The 18225-nt window shown below is 43.2% G+C and overlaps 1 protein-coding gene across 1 annotated transcript in view; it reads left to right on the forward strand.

Annotated features, from left to right (window-relative positions):
- Positions 1-208: 208 nt before the first annotated feature.
- LOC143995988 (kunitz-type serine protease inhibitor bitisilin-3-like) overlaps positions 209-18225 on the forward strand; it is a 38526-nt gene continuing 20509 nt past the window's right edge. The window contains exons 1-2 of the mRNA XM_077490777.1: positions 209-434; positions 12079-12271. Coding sequence (XP_077346903.1) covers positions 359-434; positions 12079-12271 — 269 coding nt within the window. The 5' untranslated portion in view covers positions 209-358. The remainder of the gene's footprint in view (positions 435-12078; positions 12272-18225) is intronic.

The raw sequence follows: 18225 nt of genomic DNA on the forward strand, positions 1-18225 counted from the left end.
ATGTATAAAAAAGTGTAGAATTTAAATAGTTAGCACAACCCACGTTTTATACATATCTTGAAATATTTGGTAAATGTCACTTTCACGGTTTTATAAATTTGTCCATAAAATCTGCCCTCATATGACACAGTTGCAAGCTACGCTTTGTTCTCACAGTCCGGTTATTCCTGCATACACTATATAGGGAGGGTGAGTCTTGGCTCTCAGGAAATTCTAGTTCTGACGCTCCTCAAAGGTCAGCGAGGTGTTCTGGTGATTGCTGTCCTCTCCCTTTTAGGTATTTAAAGTCCTCAGGTTTCAGCAGGTGGAATATTTTCTCTTTGCTCTCCAGCAGTAGACGCCTTGGTGATTCTCAGGCATGATGTGGTGTGCCATTTTCCTGGCTGTTGTCACAGCCATTCAGCTGATGCCAGTGCATGCCTCACCGAATAAAGGTAAGTCAGATTTATTGGTGGGATGCCGGCACAATATTTCCCATGATTTCCTAGCTTACAGTCTAATGTTCCTACCACAGGAATACAGACACACATGGGGCAGTAGATGGGGCAACTGCATTAATCTACTGGTATGTCTTCAGAAGGTGCATGTGGTGGGATGGGCACAGGTCCTACAGGAATCTCCCTTCCACAAATGGGAAAAACTGTTTTTATTAATTTGTGGGCGATTAGCTTCAGGTAGAGAGTTCTCAGAGAGGTAATCCAGCCATGTGCAAGGTTAAGAGGGGTAGAAAACATAATCTCAAAGCAAAAGTCCATCAAACAAAATGCAAGCCTCCTGGCTAATAAATAGACCTCTGCTTCAGTCCTGCAGGCATGTTCCCTCACAGCCTGCTACCATCTCCATCATAGCACCACCACTGATTCTACTCAGGTAAGTCAAAATTTTACAACAGGTGGGGAGCAAGGCATACCTCCCAACTGTCCCTAAATTTGAGGGACTGTCCCTGATTTGGAGTCCCTCTGTCCCTCATTCCTCCTCACTTGTCCCTCATTTTGGTCTGATCCATATAGTTTAGATGTCCTCCTCATTGTAACTCATTCCCAATCTCAAAATGTTGGGAGGTGTGGCAAGGTGTGGCCAGTGCTTAAACCCTTGCTGCCTACAGACCTCTCACTGCCACCCATTTACCTTAAGAATCTCAAGATTCTATGTGGCAGATATACCCCATCAATAATCGACAGGGGTTGTTTGTCACAAAGTATTATTTGAATTATGGTGCCGAATAAAAATTCAGGAAATGGGTTTAGCATTTTGTAGATCAGAATCCATTATTTTGTGTTCAACTTAATGCTTTTGTGCAAATTGATATAACATGCAGTGATCAGATTTCCATTCATTGTTGACAGATAACACAAAATATTGGGGTTACTACCAGGGCTTTTTTTTAGTGGAAATGTGGGGGAATGCAGTTGCAGCACCTCCAGCACTGAATGTATGTAATGGCAAGGGGTTCTGGGGTGTTGCTGCAGGGTCTATTGATACTGGCTGCTGGGAGCTCTATTGTCGATGGAGGAAGCTATTTTTGCAGGGGGATCTATTGTTTCTGGGGTTGGGTCTTAAGTTTTCTGGGGGGGGGGGGTGGTCAGTTGTTGCCAGGCGGGATCTACTGTTGAGGGATGGACCTATCGGTGCTGACTGCGGGGTAATTTGTTGTTGCTACAGGGTATATTGTTAAAAGGAGTTCATTGTTGCTTGGGGGAATCTGTTGTTGATGAGGGAAGGGTCTATTGTTGCTGGCTGCAGTGAATCTATTTTACTGCTTTTCTTGTTATCATTGACAAATTCCATACAAATTACTTAGCAACATTAATTGGTTCTGTATTCTTTAAAAAGGGGGATACTGGGATGTGGGTAGGGGTTGGAACTAGGGGGAAAAGGGGGAGTTCCTCACCTTTTTTTTTTATTTAGAAAAAAAGCCCTGGTTACTACAATTGGTGAATTATCCTTGTTCTGCCTAAAGGTTAACTTTATCCAATTGTTAAACTAAACTCTGGGCATACCCCCTCCCAACTAATGGCTCTTTAAAACATCCTAAGACTGAAGACCCTTTTACTTACCTAAATCCAGGAGCACAAGATGTGTTGGATCCTGGGTTTTTTATCTTCTTCACTGAACATTAAGAGGGTCCATTTTCAGGTGTCCACATTGCTGACATGGACACTTCCAATTGGTTGTCCAGTGGTAGGGTCCTCTCAGATACTAGAATACTGTACAGCATGATGGTGGCATGAAGAGAAGTGGCCAGGACAAGCCTGATTATTGGAGGAGAGTACACTGAGTTCCCAACACAGCTAGAGAATGGACCACACTGAGTTCTCATGGCTAGTGTGGTCAGTTTTTCATAGGGAAGAAGAGGGACTGACAAGAAAACCAGGTATTTCACATAAAGGAAGCAATACAAAGAGAAGAGGATACTTTCTCATACAAGTACATGGTACAGCAGGCACATATCAGGATATGAAATGTTGGGTTTACATGTAGCCTTCTCACCACCACAATCCATTGAATATAGCCAGCATAGTTACAAGTTTAGCTTCACCTACTGAATTCAGCAGTACCAATGGCCGAGCCGCGGTGATGTAACTTCTGCTCACGGGAGTCACTGTTTACGGCACAGACCTTTCAGAGCGTGTGCACCGGTGACGTCACCACCTGCCTTTAAAGTAAATATTGCCTAAACGATGCACGTTTAGGATATATTTATTGTACCTATAGGTAAGCCGTATTATAGGAAACAATCCACCGTGCTAGATGTAAGCAATATGAAATCTTGTACAGTCCAAATATAGTGATGTAGAAAGTGCTCGTGCTCATTAATAAATTTGTGTTCCAAAGTGCTCAGACTGGGTGCCCCACATAGATGTACACTCACCCCTAGGAGTTGCCCAACTATCTCTAGTATGGTCATTCAGGCATATGAGGAAACCCCTGGAGAGATCCGTGTTAGCGCTTCTTGTGGTAAGTTGCCTCATATATATGAATGGGAATGATAAAAAAGAATCCTCATTGCGCAATGTTGTAGAAAAGTTTATTTGTTAAAACCAGTTAAAAGTTACACTCATGTGCAATGGTGCCTAAATCCTGGTACCCGGTGTGTATAGCAGGTGATTGGGAAATCAGCCCACAAATGTGCCGCTAGCCACGGTTCGGCTCAAGTCCCAGGGTGTAGCATGGGCGGAAGTGTGACGTGGTGACGCAGAGGCATTATCGCGTCACAGCGGCTCAATTCTGTGTTTTAACAAATAAACTTTTCTACAGCATTGAGGATGAAGATTCTCTTTAAAGTCTACGGGACACGAACATGAATAATCAAAAGTGCTAATTGTAAAGGCTTATATGCAAGCTATTGTCATAAAAAGTGTTTGGGGACCTGGGTCCTGCCCCAGGGGACATGTATCAATGCAAAAAAAAAAAAGTTTTAAAAACTGATGTTTTCTACGGGAGCAGTGATTTTAAGAATGCGTAAAGTGAAACAATAAAAGTGAAATATTCCTTTAAATTTAGTGCCGGGGGGGTGTCTATAGTATGCCTGTAAAGTGGCGCAGTTTTCCCGTGTTTAGAACAGTACCACAGCAAAATTATATTTCTAAAGGAAAAATTGTCATTTAAAACTGTTGGCGGCTGTAATGAATTGTCGGGTCTCTGCAATATAGCTAAAACTTATTGAAAAAAAGAGCATGGGATCCCCCCCAAGTCCAAAAATGCAACCCTTTACAGGCATACTATAGTCATCTCCAGTCACGATATTTAAAGGAAAATTTCATTTTTATTGTTTTACTTTAAAGCGGGAGTCTGCCGGGAGTTCGCCGTTTTTTTTTTTAAAAGCCAGCAGCTACAAATACTGCAGCTGCTGACTTTTAAAATAGTGACACTTACCCGCCCAGCACGCCCACGATGTCGGCACCCGAAGCCGATCTCTCGGGTGCTGCCGCCGCCATCTTGGGTATGGGAATCAGGAAGTGGAGCCTTTCAGCTTCATTTCCTGGTTCCCTACTGCGCATGCGCGAGTCGCGCTGCGCAATAAGGATGGTCCCCGCTGTCTCTGGGATCCGTGTGTTTCCCAGCAGGCAGCGGGGGACTTTCGGAAAGGGGCATAGATTCTGCGGAAAGGGGTGTACCTTCTGCAGAATCTACGCCGGAAGTGGGTGCAGATACCTGTACTGTACAGGTACCTGCACCCCCCTCCCCCCTGAAAGGTGCCAATGAGCGGAAGGTCCACTTTAGGGTGGACCTCCGCTTTAAGCATTAAAAAAATCACTGCTCCCGAAAAAACGGCCATTTAAAAAAAAAACATTTTGCATTGATACATGTCCCCTGGGGCAGGACCTGGCTCCCCAAACACTTTTTATGACAATAACTTGCCTATAAGCCTTTAAAATTAGCACTTTTGATTTTTCACGTTAGTGTCCCATAGACTTTAACCGTGATCCGAATTTTCCCCGAACACCGCATATTGTTCGGTGTTCACAGAACATCCAAACAACCAATGTTCGGCCCGAACTTATGCTCGGGCTGAACTGTTTGCCCATCCCTATAATAAACAGCCATTTACCTGTCCCGTGATCCAGCGGGGTGCTCACCCCAGCAGTTTTCACCCTCTCTCTTCCCTCGGCGGTGCTGGCATCTCTACTATGGGCACCCAGCTGTGACAGCTTGCAGCTTCACAGCCAGGTTCCCACTGTGCATGCACGGCCGGCGCTGTGATCTGTGACTGGTCCTGAGCTCTTCTAGGACCTGTCATGTGTTCCAGAAGGCTTCGGGAGAGAGGGGGGAGGAGAACTTCTATTTCCAATCTCCTAAGGGGAGGAGGGGAGAAGTGGGTACCTGTCAAAATCAGGTACCCGCTCTCCCCTTCTCCTTAAAATTCTTAAAATCTCAGTTTCACAAACAGGAGTTGGGGAGGAGGCCACTTTTGGATGGAACTCTGCTTTGCATCGCACATATAAGAATTGTTATCATTGGAAAACATGGGGATTTAACATGTCATACGACTTTGATGTCCAACGTTGCATGACGAGTCGCACAAGTGTGAATGGAGCCTTACTCTGACTGCTCATGTTAAATACCCTTACTCCATCCAAGCAGCCATGGGGGACAGCGATCAGCTTCCAAAAATGATACACAAGACCTTTCTACAGGTTGATCCCTCTCCTTTCTGATTTGCGATAATTTTATTGATTACCGAAAGAAAAAGACACAGAAAAAGTCATAATTCTTGTGAATCATTATTGTATAGCTGTACATTCCTTTGCGCCAATTTACAGAGAAACAAGTATGTTTTTCATTTACTATCTCTACAAAATATGTCTGTTATTCAAGAAATGTCTGTGGAGGTGTCTCAATAATAAACAAGAATGTCAAGTAAATTAAATGAATGTAAAGTGAAGAATATGGGTCCGACTTTCTCAATCAAGGTTCCTCTAGATATGCTTGGGGCAATTCTTTAAAATGTTAAAAGAAATGCATTTTTTGCCCGAAAATTACTTAAGTATAGCTAAAGGCAAAACTTTTTTTTTTTAATGAAAGAATAAACAGCACCTGCTCCTCCTTGACATTTATCACATTAGTGATAAAGGAAAGAGAGAGCTCCTCATAGTTAAAACAGCTTACACAATATATATCTATATAAAAAAACTGTTATATTGACAGGACCAGCGTCACTAGTGAAATCCTCAGCCCGTACAGTTTGTGGAGACATGGTATCTATTCAGCACATAGCGTGTGTTCCACTCTCCTTGCCAGAAGTGATGTTAGAGACAGTCATCTTGACGCGTTTCATCATAAAGATGCGACGTTGTCAAAAGGCTTCTTTTTTTTTTACATTTTGGATAGAGTGGGAGGGGGTTAGAACCCCATGTGAGTTTTTATTACTGTCTGTGCCTTCCTTATGGAGATTGACTCTCTTTTTGCCCTGTTTGCTGTTATCACCGAAAATTAATGTAAAAGAAAATTCTCAAATTTTGGGTTGACTTCAGAACAGTAGTAAGTCTTCCAGTGGGGACACAAGTTCTGGTGACACTCCAGGATTCCCTCCCTTTGGAAGGATTTCTTCTCAGTTCCTGATTTGGCTATGGGACAGGAAGTGATGGGAAATCTCCCCAATGAGACAAAGATGGTAAAAAAAAAAACTGACGGGGGTTATAAAACAATAATAGAAAATGTGCTGGCAGGTAAACAAACAGAAAAAAGAACTGTTGGCAAAATAACAGTCAGACAAACTATGTAACGATGATAATTGTGTAAATTTCCGCACTAAAATATGATAATGTACAAGGTGACGCCATAAAAATTTAATATAACATATAAAATATAAAACAAACACATGCATAAATAAGTGGAAGAAAAAGTACAGATTAGGTCTTCATAAAAACACTGCAGTGACACTTTGCAGAAAGGGAGTGCTCAAACTACCTTGACAATTACCACGTGAGCGTTCACCAACCACAAGCAATGCACTCTTATCAGAACATGGGGACTCCATGCCAAAAAATAATGGTACCCGAATATGTGCATTTCCCAAATATGCCTATGCCCAAGTAAAGAAATATACCTCCCGATCTGCCAGGAATACGGCTCCTAATTTCAGTTGAGAGTTGACAGTTTTTCTGGAATGATGTCACAGGAATGTTGTCAGACCTGTCCAATTATCTTTTGCTAAACTTCAGAATCCCTCTCCCTCTACTTATCTCTACAATGTGGGGGAAGTGTTTATTTTTATTTTTGTGAATCAAATTCTTTTTATTGAGAAAATCTTAACAAATTACAAGACTATTACATACCATACAAACCTACAAAAAAAAGTGGGGAAAGTCTTTGTAGCATAAGATAATAACTGGGAGGGCTGATTAGACTTTTTGCCCGTCAGTGGATCTTCACGTTCAGATGGGGGTTCCCCCTCTCGGCCACCTTCCGCAAAGACAGAGCAGGGAGACGTTCTTGAGTGCCCTCTTTAGAAGGTCCACGTGAGTCCTGATATGCAACAGCCGCCACCCAGAGCTGATCTCCTTTAGACCATCTGCCTTTTGCCTGACCACCACTTTGTTCTACAGCGGTCCATCCTGCCATGTTTTATGTTGCACTCCCACAGTTCCGTGGATGAAGCCCTACACCAGCTATGGCCGCCGTTGTCTCACTGCTCCTGCATGATTCCGTTTTGTCAGGTAACTGTCTCTACATCTTGACACCCATATCCATTGTGACATGCTGCATGGCTGTCATCTCTCTACCTTCAGCTATCCTCCCAGAGGGCTAACATTTTCTGTTACATTGTTTAGCATGCTCCTTCATAGTATTGTTCTAATTATATATGTCCGTTTGAGCCCCTTTTTGGATCTCTGTCTGTTGGGCTATACCTCCCATACCTTCAAATGACAACAGGGAGACCCCCAGCTGCACATACGCTGTGTGCGACCATTGATGTTTTCATACCTCTACCACTGACTCAGCAGCCATCCATCCCTTTACGATGCTAGCCAGGATTATGCATACTTTTGGAAGTCTTAGTGCCTCAATATTTAAGCTCCATGCTTCGGATGTACAGAAACATAAGTTACTACACGAATCTGTGGAACTAACCAGATACTTACTTGATGGATGGGAACTAAGCACAGTTAACTGCTGTTACTACATAACCTGGATAGCGGTGTATAATATACTGAGAGGTAGGCAATGTTTGCTGCATATCTATTTGCACTATGTCACCTTTCAGCTGCTAGAGGCCTTATGGTTAATCTTATTCATATTGTGTATTGTACTGCATTCATGCTCAGGGGGGCAGAGGTGGGGGAAAAATGTTGGACCATAGGGGAAGCCCCCACACATCTTTTCCACTCTTGCTATAGGGGTGAGGACACCCATATTAGACGCTATAATGGGCTGCTGCCCTGCTTCACAGATGAGGTCTTCCTCCTGGTTTCATACCGGATGCCCATGGTTTTTCTAACTCCCATGACTGATTTCAAATTCACCTGTATGGTTATCCCCTATATTCATAGCTGTTCTCATCTGCATGCGACCGTGCTCACTGGACAGCTTGGGCCCTCCCTACCTTGATAGTGGGGTGGGGATTTGCTTAACGCTGCCATGGATAAAACTTCTATTTATAGTTCTAGTGGGGAGGAATGTTCCTTGACTGCTTAGATTGCCATTACTATTCACAGGCGAGGTGGATGGGATGGGTGGGAGCCACTCCTGTTTGGCTTCTGTCTACCCCCTCCCCCACTTAGGTTGGTGCACTTCTCCAATGGCGATTTCGGTTGAAGTGCGTCGTTAGCAATATTTTGCCGAGGTAGTTTCAGGGGCCTTGTACTTATACACATCTGTACCTATTTGCTAATTTGTCTCTCATATCTTTTCTTTTTGTCTTCCTTTTTTCTCCACTTATACTTTATCTCTACTCTCTCTGTCACTGTAACCCTCTCCTCCCACCCCCCCCCCCCCCACCTTCCCCTTCCCAATCCCCTTTCCCTACCCTGGAATGCACACTGTTAAGATAACTTCGCTCAATGCTAAAGGGATCAACGTCCCCAAAAAGAGATGTATACTTTAAAAGGACCTGAAACTCACTTCAGAGATGATAAACTTCCCATACTGAAAAATTGGTTTTATCCAATTAAGTACCATGCTACTAACAAACTTGCTAAGTCCAAGGGCGTATCCATACTACTGTCCAACTGACTCCCTTGGACTTGCCAAGACACCGGATTCTGCTGGGCACTGCATGTTCATTAAGGCCTTACTGGGGAGGTTAAAATTAAATTTGCCACTATCTATGCCACTAATGACCGTCTAGGTATTTTCCTTAACCGTACGATAGACCTACTCCTAGAATTCTCCGAAGGTCAGTTAATACTAGGAGGGGATTTCAGTGTTCCATTGCTTCCTAATGTAGATACTTTCTCTGGCTCATCCTCCATTCCTCCTGGTGTTCACAAACGAGTGGCGCAGTCCGTCCACAAAGCCCAACTGATAGATATTTGGCGGTTCTTGCATTCAGCTGAGAAAGATTAATACTTTCCATATCGTTTGTTCTGGCGTGTGCAGCACATTATTTCTCCTATATGTGTCTTCTCAATGCTAGAAAGATTATTCCTTTTTTCTCCTTCCCTCACAAAGTCTACACAGACAATTTTTTAATCCAACATACACAGTTACATGCTGTACAGACTTCAGCTATTGGCACAATAACATGGTCAGACCATGCACCAACTGAGCTGACATACAAACTCTCTGAAATTTCCTCCTCCAAAACTAGATTCTGGAAATTAAACAAAAGCCTATTACAGAACCCTGTAGAGGATGTTCAAAAAAAAACTGACTCTGCATTTTCAGATTAACACCCAGCCAGACTGTAATACGGGGATCTTATGTAAAGCTCACAAGGTAGTTATCAGGGGAGTCCTCATCAAACACGGGTCACGACTCAAGCGACAGCGGGAAGAGAAACTCTCGTCTCTCCTTCAGGACATCCACAGAGTAGCGTCTCAGATAAACATGTCCTGAGCCCAGCGCTTGAATGAGACCTCCTGTCCCTTTGCAAGCAAATATTGGACCTGCTAAGGTATCTAGCCAAAGCAGCAATACAATGGTGCTGAAGAATAAGCTATGAGTCAGGCGATAAGTGCGGGAGAATGTTAGCCCACACAATCAGAGAACAACAATTTGCTTCATATGTCCATAAATTCATTACACCTCAGGGCCAAAAGCAGCACTTCCTAAACAAATTGTCCAGGGTTTTTGAGAATTTTACATCTCCCTATTTAACCTATGAGACCAGTTTCCACCTCAGACTCAGATAGAAGGCTATATCATGGCGTCTCAGCTTCCCCAGCTGACCCCTGAGGTACGAGAGGATCTGGACACCCCAATAATCTTAGAGCTTCAAAATGTACTCAATGTCTCAAAGTCAGGCAAACCCAGGGCCAAGAAGTTTTCTTGCTACAGTACTAAAAACTGTTCCTCCCAATCATAGGTCCTCATATGGAGGAACTGTTCCATAAACTAGGCTCCGATACACTCTTCCCTAGCCCATGTCACAGTGATCCCTAAAGAGAGTAAAGACCCGACTTGCTGTGGCAGTTACAGACCTATCTCCCTTTCAAACTGTGACCTTAAATTATAAACGAAGATCATTGCCTCACGCATAGTGCAACATCTACAACCACTGATTCACTTAGATAAAGGAGGGGTTCATCCCAACCAGACAAGCCTGTGACAATACGCTTAAAGTGTTGAATCTTATCCACACAACGCAAAGAACACAAACTCTGTGTATTATAATAGGCACAGATGTTGAGAAAGCGTTTGATCACGTGAACTGGCGCTTCATGTTTGTTGTCCTTCGACACATAGGCTTGGTGGAACATATAAAAATGAAAAACAATGAATGGCACCCTGTGAAATCAGTGAACAAACATAATGGAAGCAGCTACTTTAAAAGTGAACAGGTCACCAAATGATGCAGGAAAATTATATTAAACGATGAGGCACTAGTAATGTTCAGTGAATCTAAAATGCAAATCCAAATGGCAAGCTAAAAGTTCATATGTGATAAATCCCAACACCAAATTCTAATGCTGAAAATTGGATTTCTAGTTCTTCACCACAAGTGCTTAAAGCGGGAGTCCGCCATTTTTTTTTTTCTTTAAAAGCCAGCAGCTACAAATACTGCAGCTGCTGACTTTTAAAATAATGACACTTACCCGCCCAGCGCGCCCGCGATGTCGTCACCCGAAGCCGATCTCTCGATCCTCTCTCGGGTGCTGCCGCCGCCATCTTGGGTATGGGAATCAGGAAGTGGAGCCTTGCAGCTTCATTTCCCGGTTCCCTACTGCGCATGCGCAAGTCGCGCTGCGCAATAAGGATGGTCCCCACTGTCTCTGGGATCCGTGTGTTTCCCAGCAGGCAGCGGGGGACCTTCGGAAAGGGGCGTAGATTCTGCGGAAAGGGGCGTAGCTTCTGCAGAATCTACGCCGGAAGTGGGTGCAGATACCTGTACTGTACAGGTACCTGCACCCCCCTCCCCCCTGAAAGGTGTCAATTGTGGCGCCGGAGGGGGGGAGGGTTCCAATGAGCGGAAGCTCCACTTTAGGGTGGACCTCCGCTTTAAGAGATGGATGGCCACGCACCAAAGAATCAATTGATTCCACTGACAGCACAGCTCCACTCCACTGGCCTCTCGAGATGAAACTAGGATGGGAAAAATGACTCCACAAAAGACATAGAGGGAGGTCTCATAGTGTAGTATTTTTGATTGATAAAAGCAAATGACAACAAATGGCAAATACACTCACGTTACAGTGCCAATCCGGGTGCCAGGTGTAATCAGCATGTGCAAGGCGGATAGTCCTAAAGCAGTGTTTCTCAATTCCAGTGTTCATGGCCCACTAACAGGTCATGTTTTCAGGCTTTCCATTATTTTGCACAGGTGATTTGATCAGTTTCACTGCCTTAGTAATTACCCCAGCTGTTTCATCTGAGGGAAATCCTGAAAACATGACCTGTTAGTGGGCCATGAGGACTGGAATTGAGAAACACTGTCCTAAAGGGATGGCGTAAAAGCCAAGCCTAGATAGGATGTGGAATTACAAAACTATTTGAAATTTGATTCAAAAACGATTCGAAATTTGTTTCGAAAACTATTTGAAATTTAATTTTGAAATTTAATTTAGTCCGAAATGTTGTTTCGTTATTTCGGATTCAGTTAAATTCGTTTCTATTGTAATTCAGAAATTCCGATACATCAAAATTTTCCGAATAACAAAAAATTTGTCTGAAATTTCAATTTGGAACGAAACGAAACTGCACATGTCTATAAGTGATTTCTCAGCAAAAATAAAGCACGGAGACATTGATGGATGGAGAAGTTGGCTTTGATTTTTAAAAATTTATTAAATAGCATTTTTAGTTTGTGGTGCTCAGATACAGTTTAGTTATAGTTACCTAGTAGGTGAGGTTGAAAAAAGACACAAGTCCATCAAGTCCAGCCTATGTGTGTGATTATAATTCTCCTTAAGGGATATACTCCTGTCTGAATGTATTGGTGCATGAATGATAATAATGAATAATTTCCCATTTCAGATGCTATTGACGCTTGTCAACTACCCAAGGATGTTGGTGAATGTGAAACTGATGTTTTACGATACTACTACAACAGCGCAGAGGGCAGATGTGCGCTCTTCCTCTACGGGGGCTGCAGTGGAAATGCCAATAACTTCAATAGTAAACTTTCCTGTGAGAGCGCCTGCCTGAAGACAAAGAGCATCCAACCCCAGTAAGGCTATTATGTTGTTAATGTGAAACACTGGCTTGCCCAACCGGTTCCCATAAGGGGCCACTTTGTGTGTCACAGAACAGGTATCAGCCATTGTCCTTTTCTGGGCCAGTGACTCATTAGAGGTTGTAAGGCCCCCTTAGGGCTCACGCACATATATTCCACATTCATATGGATCTGAACGCAGCCGTATTGTATGCTATAGGCTTATTCACCCTGGTAGTGTTTAGCTATGTAATAACAAAAATATTAAAATTGGTGTTCATGGTCAAGTTATTGGCTGTACAAATATGCATGGGTATGCATCCAGTATACAGCATACATTAACCATATTGGCCACTGCTCAGGGATGACATACACTATATTACCAAAAGTATTGGGACACCTGCCTTTACACGTGCATGAACTTTAAAGTTGTTGTAAACCCTTACAAACCACTTTGACCTACAGGTAAGCCTAGATTAAGGCTTACCTGTAGGTCCAAGCAATATCTCCTAAACCTATATGGTTTAGGAGATATTTGCCTGAAAACGGGCACCGCTGTCTACGGCGCATGCGCCGTAGACAGCGGCGAGCAGGCGCACTGAGCGTGGCATTTCCAAGAATGGAGCTGCCGCGCGTGTCGACTCCCGTGTGCATGCGCGGGAGTGACGTCATCGCGGCTTCGCCGAATGACAGCGGCGGAGCTGCGAGACCCCACCAACAAGATGGATGCGGCGGACTACAGGGGACAGCGGCGACTTCGCTGGCTCCTGTGTCAGGTAAGTGACACATAATGGACTACTATGCGATGCATAGTAGTCCATTATGCTTTGCCTTTGCAGGGAATGAAAGAGGAAGTAAACTCATCAGGGTTTACTTCCTCTTTAATGGCATCCCAGTCTTATGTTGTGTACACGCGAGCAGTTTTTCCGTCGGAATAAACTCTGAAGGTTTCTCAGACGGAATTCCGCTCAAGCTGTCTTGCATACACGCGGTCACACCAAAGTCCGATCATCAAGAATGCGGAGATGTACAACACGTACGACAGGACTAGAAAAAGGAAGTTCAGTAGCCAGTAGCCAATAGCTTCCGTCTCGTACTTGCTTCAGAGCATGCGTCGTTTTTGGTACATCGGAACAGCATACAGACGAGCGGTTTTCCCGATAGGAATTTGTTCGGTCGTAAAAAATGTTTAGAACATGTTCTCTTTTTAGGTCCGTCAGAATTTGTGACATAAAAAGTCCAATGGGGCATACACACGATCGGAATATACGATGAAAAGCTCCCGTCTGACTTTTTCTGTCGGACATTCCGCTTGAGTGTACGCGGCATTAGTCCGTAGAGTTTAATATTGAGTTGGGGGTTATGCAATACTCTCCATACTCCTGATGATACGTGTTTGCGTGCGAACCAGCTATGGAGGTTTATTACTATACAACGCCTGAGGTCCACTCTGTTACAGAATGGTGGTGCTTCATGTAAGTGCAAGCTTGCTATTTCATACATGATGTTCTGCCTTTGAGGTCCTGCCGCCATTATCCCTGGTTGGTTTTTTATTGCCATCTACACACTCTTTATATGGAACTTCCCAGTGGTGAGCGCAGGATGTGTTGGTGCTAAGATTCCATGCAGCATTTCATCTTCGCTTGGGACCTGAATGTCTCCACAGATCCACCAGCAGGATCTCCCATTCACTCTCTGATGAGCCTTGTTTGACCTTTTGGTCATTGTTGGAGGTGAGCGGCCAATCTATAAAGTTTACAATCGATGTTGGATTGATGCTTTGGTTTCCTTCTATTAAGCTACCATTTATGAGATATCCATCTATCTCTATATAAACTGATTCCTACCATTGGGCTTTACTTACATTATTATTATTAATATTATTATTATTATTATTATTATTAATAATAATAATAATAATATTATTATTATTATTTTAGTATAGCACAGCACGGTGGTGTAGTGGGTGGCACTCTCACCTAGCAGTAAAAAGGGTCGCTGGTTTGAAACCCAACCACGACACCACCTGCCTGGAGTTTGCATGTTCTCCCTGTGCCTGTGTGGGTTTCCTCCGGGTACTCCGGTTTCCTCCCGCACTCCAAAGACATGCAGGTAGGTAAATTGGTTTCTGTCCAAAATTGGCCCTAGTATATGAGTTGGGACCTTGGATTGTGGCTCCTTGAGGGTAGGGGCCGATGTGAGTGTGCAATGTACAGGGATAGGGACAATTGTAGACACTCACTCAGGTTGAACTGGATGGACTGGTGTCTTTATTCAACCTTACTAACTATATAGTTTATTTTTGTTTTTTTATGTTAATGGCACACTATATTGAATAAGCACACCACTCCCCCTTCTTTTTGCAATATTGCAATATTGAATTGGCCCACCTTTTGCAGCTATAACAGTTTCAACTCTTCATGAACTTTAATGGCATCCCATTCTTAGTCCGTAGGGTTCAATATTGAGTTGGCCCACCCTTTGCAGCTATAACAGTTTCAACTCTTCTGGGAAGGCTGTCCACAAGGATTAGGAGTGTGTCTATTGGAATGTTTGACCATTCTTCCAGAAGCGCATTTGTGAGGTCAGACACTGATGTGGATGAGAAGGCCTGGCTCGCAATCTCCAGTCTAGTTCATCCGAATGGTGTTCTATCGGGTTGAGGTCAGGACGCTGTGCAGGCCAGTCAAATTTCTCCAACCCAAACTCTCTCATACATGGTTTTTATGGACCTTGCTTTATGCACTCATGTTGGAACAGGAAGGGGCCATCCCCAAATTGTTCTCACAAAGTTAGGAGCATGAAATTGTCCAAAATGTCTTGGTATGCTGACACCTTAAGTTTTTTTTATTTTACTGGAACTAAGGGGCCAAACCCAACCCCTGAAAAACAACCCCACACCATAATCTCCTCTCTAACAAATGATTTGGACTAATTCACAAAGTAAGGTCCATAAAGACATGGATGAGCGAGTTTGAGGTGAAAGAACTTTACAGGCCTGAGTCCTCAGCTCAACCTGATAGAACACCTTTGGGATGAATTAGAGCGGAGACTGTGAGCCAGGCCTTCTCGTCCACATCAGTGCCTGACCTCACAAATGCTTCTGGAATATTGGTCAAACATTCCCATAGACACACTCCTAAACCTTGTGGACAGCCTTCCCAGAAGAGTGGAAACTGTTATAGATGCAAAGGGTGGGCCAACTCAATATTGAACCCTACGGACTAAGAATGGGATGCCATTAAAGTTCATGTGCGTGTAAAGGCAGGTGTCCCAATATTTTTGGTAATATAGCGTATAAATATCACCAAGGGTAAGGGCAAAGAAAATAATAAGGGGACAGGAGGACCTCACTTACGAGGAACAATTACAAACATTAAACTTATTCTTCCTGGAGAGGAGATGCTTGAGAGGCGATATGATATACAAATACCTCAATGGTGATACCAGCGTAGGAAGAAAACTATTCAGTCTCAGGGAGTGTAGAAAGATATTCATTTAAACTAGAGGAGAAGCGGTTTAACCATAAGCTGCACAGGGGATTTTTCAGTGTCAGGGCGGCAAGGATGTGGAGCGCTCTTCCACAATCGGTGGTGTCAGCAGGAAATAGCGATAGTTTAAAAAAAACTCTTGGACAGGCATCTTAGTGAACACAATATTCAGGGATATGAGTAATGATTATCGACACGAACACACATGTACAAACACCAATGTAGGTTGAACTGGATGGACTGGTGTCTTTTTTCAACGTAACCAACTATGTAACCAATGTGTAGCCACATGCCATTGCCTACACGTTGTTGATATTTACATGTTGGCCCTGAGAAGTGGCCAGTAGGGTCCATTGATGTCGTATTCTTGAAACCTTAGCAAAAACATTAGAGCAGGCATGTCCAAAGTCCGGCCGTGGACCAATTGCAGCCCGCGTTCCAAGTTTGAATGGCCTGCCTGGTAATTTGGACATGTATATCTTTTGTGGCCCCCAACGAATCCCCAAGCGCGTGGGGCTGCATTCATGGCAACGGCGGGGATGCAGATGGGCACTGACCCTTATTTTGCTTCACAGTTCTTTATTCAAAATGTAAGTTTTTTTTCCTGAAACTTCCCTCTTAAGGTGAAGGTTCATGTTATACGCCAATAAATATGGTAGATCCAAATAAAATGCCCAAGACTGAAGACATGATACAGGAGATGGTCAGAGACTGCAGACATGATGCAATAGATGGTCAGAGACTGCAGACATGATACAGGAGATGGTCAGAGACTGCAGACATGATACAGGAGATGGTCAGAGACTGCAGACATGATACAGGAGATGGTCAGAGACTGCAGACATGATGCAATAGATGGTCAGAGACTGCAGACATGATACAGGAGATGGTCAGAGACTGCAGACATGATACAGGAGATGGTCAGAGACTGCAGACATGATGCAATAGATGGTCAGAGACTGCAGACATGATACAGGAGATGGTCAGAGACTGCAGACATGATACAGGAGATGGTCAGAGACTGCAGACATGATGCAATAGATGGTCAGAGACTGCAGACATGATACAGGAGATGGTCAGAGACTGCAGACATGATACAGGAGATGGTCAGAGACTGCAGACATGATAGAGGAGATGGTCAGAGACTGCAGACATGATGCAATAGATGGTCAGAGACTGCAGACATGATACAGGAGATGGTCAGAGACTGCAGACATGATGCAATAGATGGTCAGAGACTGCAGACATGATACAGGAGATGGTCAGAGACTGCAGACATGATACAGGAGATGATTAGAGACTGCGGACATGTGCAATTTAAAATGTTTGTAAAAAAAAATGCAAAAATGGTTTAACCACTTTCAGACCGGACCATTTTGCTGGTAAATGACCAGAGGTCTTTTTACACTTTGGCACTGCGCTGCTTTAACTGGTAATTGCGCGGTCATGCAATGTTGTACCCAAACAAAATTTGCGTCCTTTTCTTCCCACAAATAGAGCTTTCTTTTGATGGTATTTGATTGCCTCTGCGATTTTTATTTTTTGCGATATAAACGTAAAAAGACCGCAAATTTTGAAAAAAAATGATATTTTCTACTTTTTGTTATTAGAAAAATCCAATAAACTCAATTTTAGTCATACATTTAGGCCAAAATGTATTCAGCCACATGTCTTTGGTAAAAAAAAAGTCAATAATTGTATATTTATTGGTTTGCGCAAAAGTTGTCACATCTACAAACTAAGGTACGTTTTCTGGAATTTACGCAGCTTTTAGTTTACGACTGCCTATCTCATTTCTTGAGGTGCTAAAATGACAGGGCAGTACAAAACCCCCCCAAATGACCCCATTTTGGAAAGTAGACCCCCTAAGGAAATTGATAAGAGGCATGTTGAGCCCATTGAATATTTTATTTTTTTGCCTCAAGCGATTGAATAATGACAAAAAAAAAAATTTTTTTTTTTTTTTACACAAAGTTGTCACTAAATGATATATTGCTCACACATGCTATGGGCGTATGTGAAATGACACCCCAAAATAAATTCTGCTGCTTCTCCTGAGTACGGGGATACCACATATGTGGGACTTTTTGGGAGCCTAGCCGCGTACAGGGCCCCGAAAACCAAGCACCGCCTTCAGGCTTTCTAAGGGCGTAAATTTTTGATTTCACGCCTCACTACCTATTACAGTTTTGAAGGCCATAAAATGCCAAGATGGCACAAAACCCCCACAAATGACCCCATTTTAGAAAGTAGACACCCCAAGCTATTTGCTGAGAGGCATGTTGAGTCCATGGAATATTTTATATTTTGCCACAAGTTGCGGGAAAATTACAAACTTTTTTTTTTTTTTTTTTTTTTTCACAAAGTTGTCACTAAATGATATATTGCTCATGCATGCCATGGGCATATGTGAAATGACACCCCAAAATAAATTCTGCTGCTTCTCCTGAGTACGGGGATACCACATATGTGGGACTT

The sequence above is a fragment of the Lithobates pipiens genome, unplaced genomic scaffold, assembly GCF_037356315.1.
Source record: "Lithobates pipiens isolate NorthernLeopardFrog02 unplaced genomic scaffold, aLitPip1_a1.2 Scaffold_19, whole genome shotgun sequence".
NCBI classification, from domain to species: domain Eukaryota; kingdom Metazoa; phylum Chordata; class Amphibia; order Anura; family Ranidae; genus Lithobates; species Lithobates pipiens.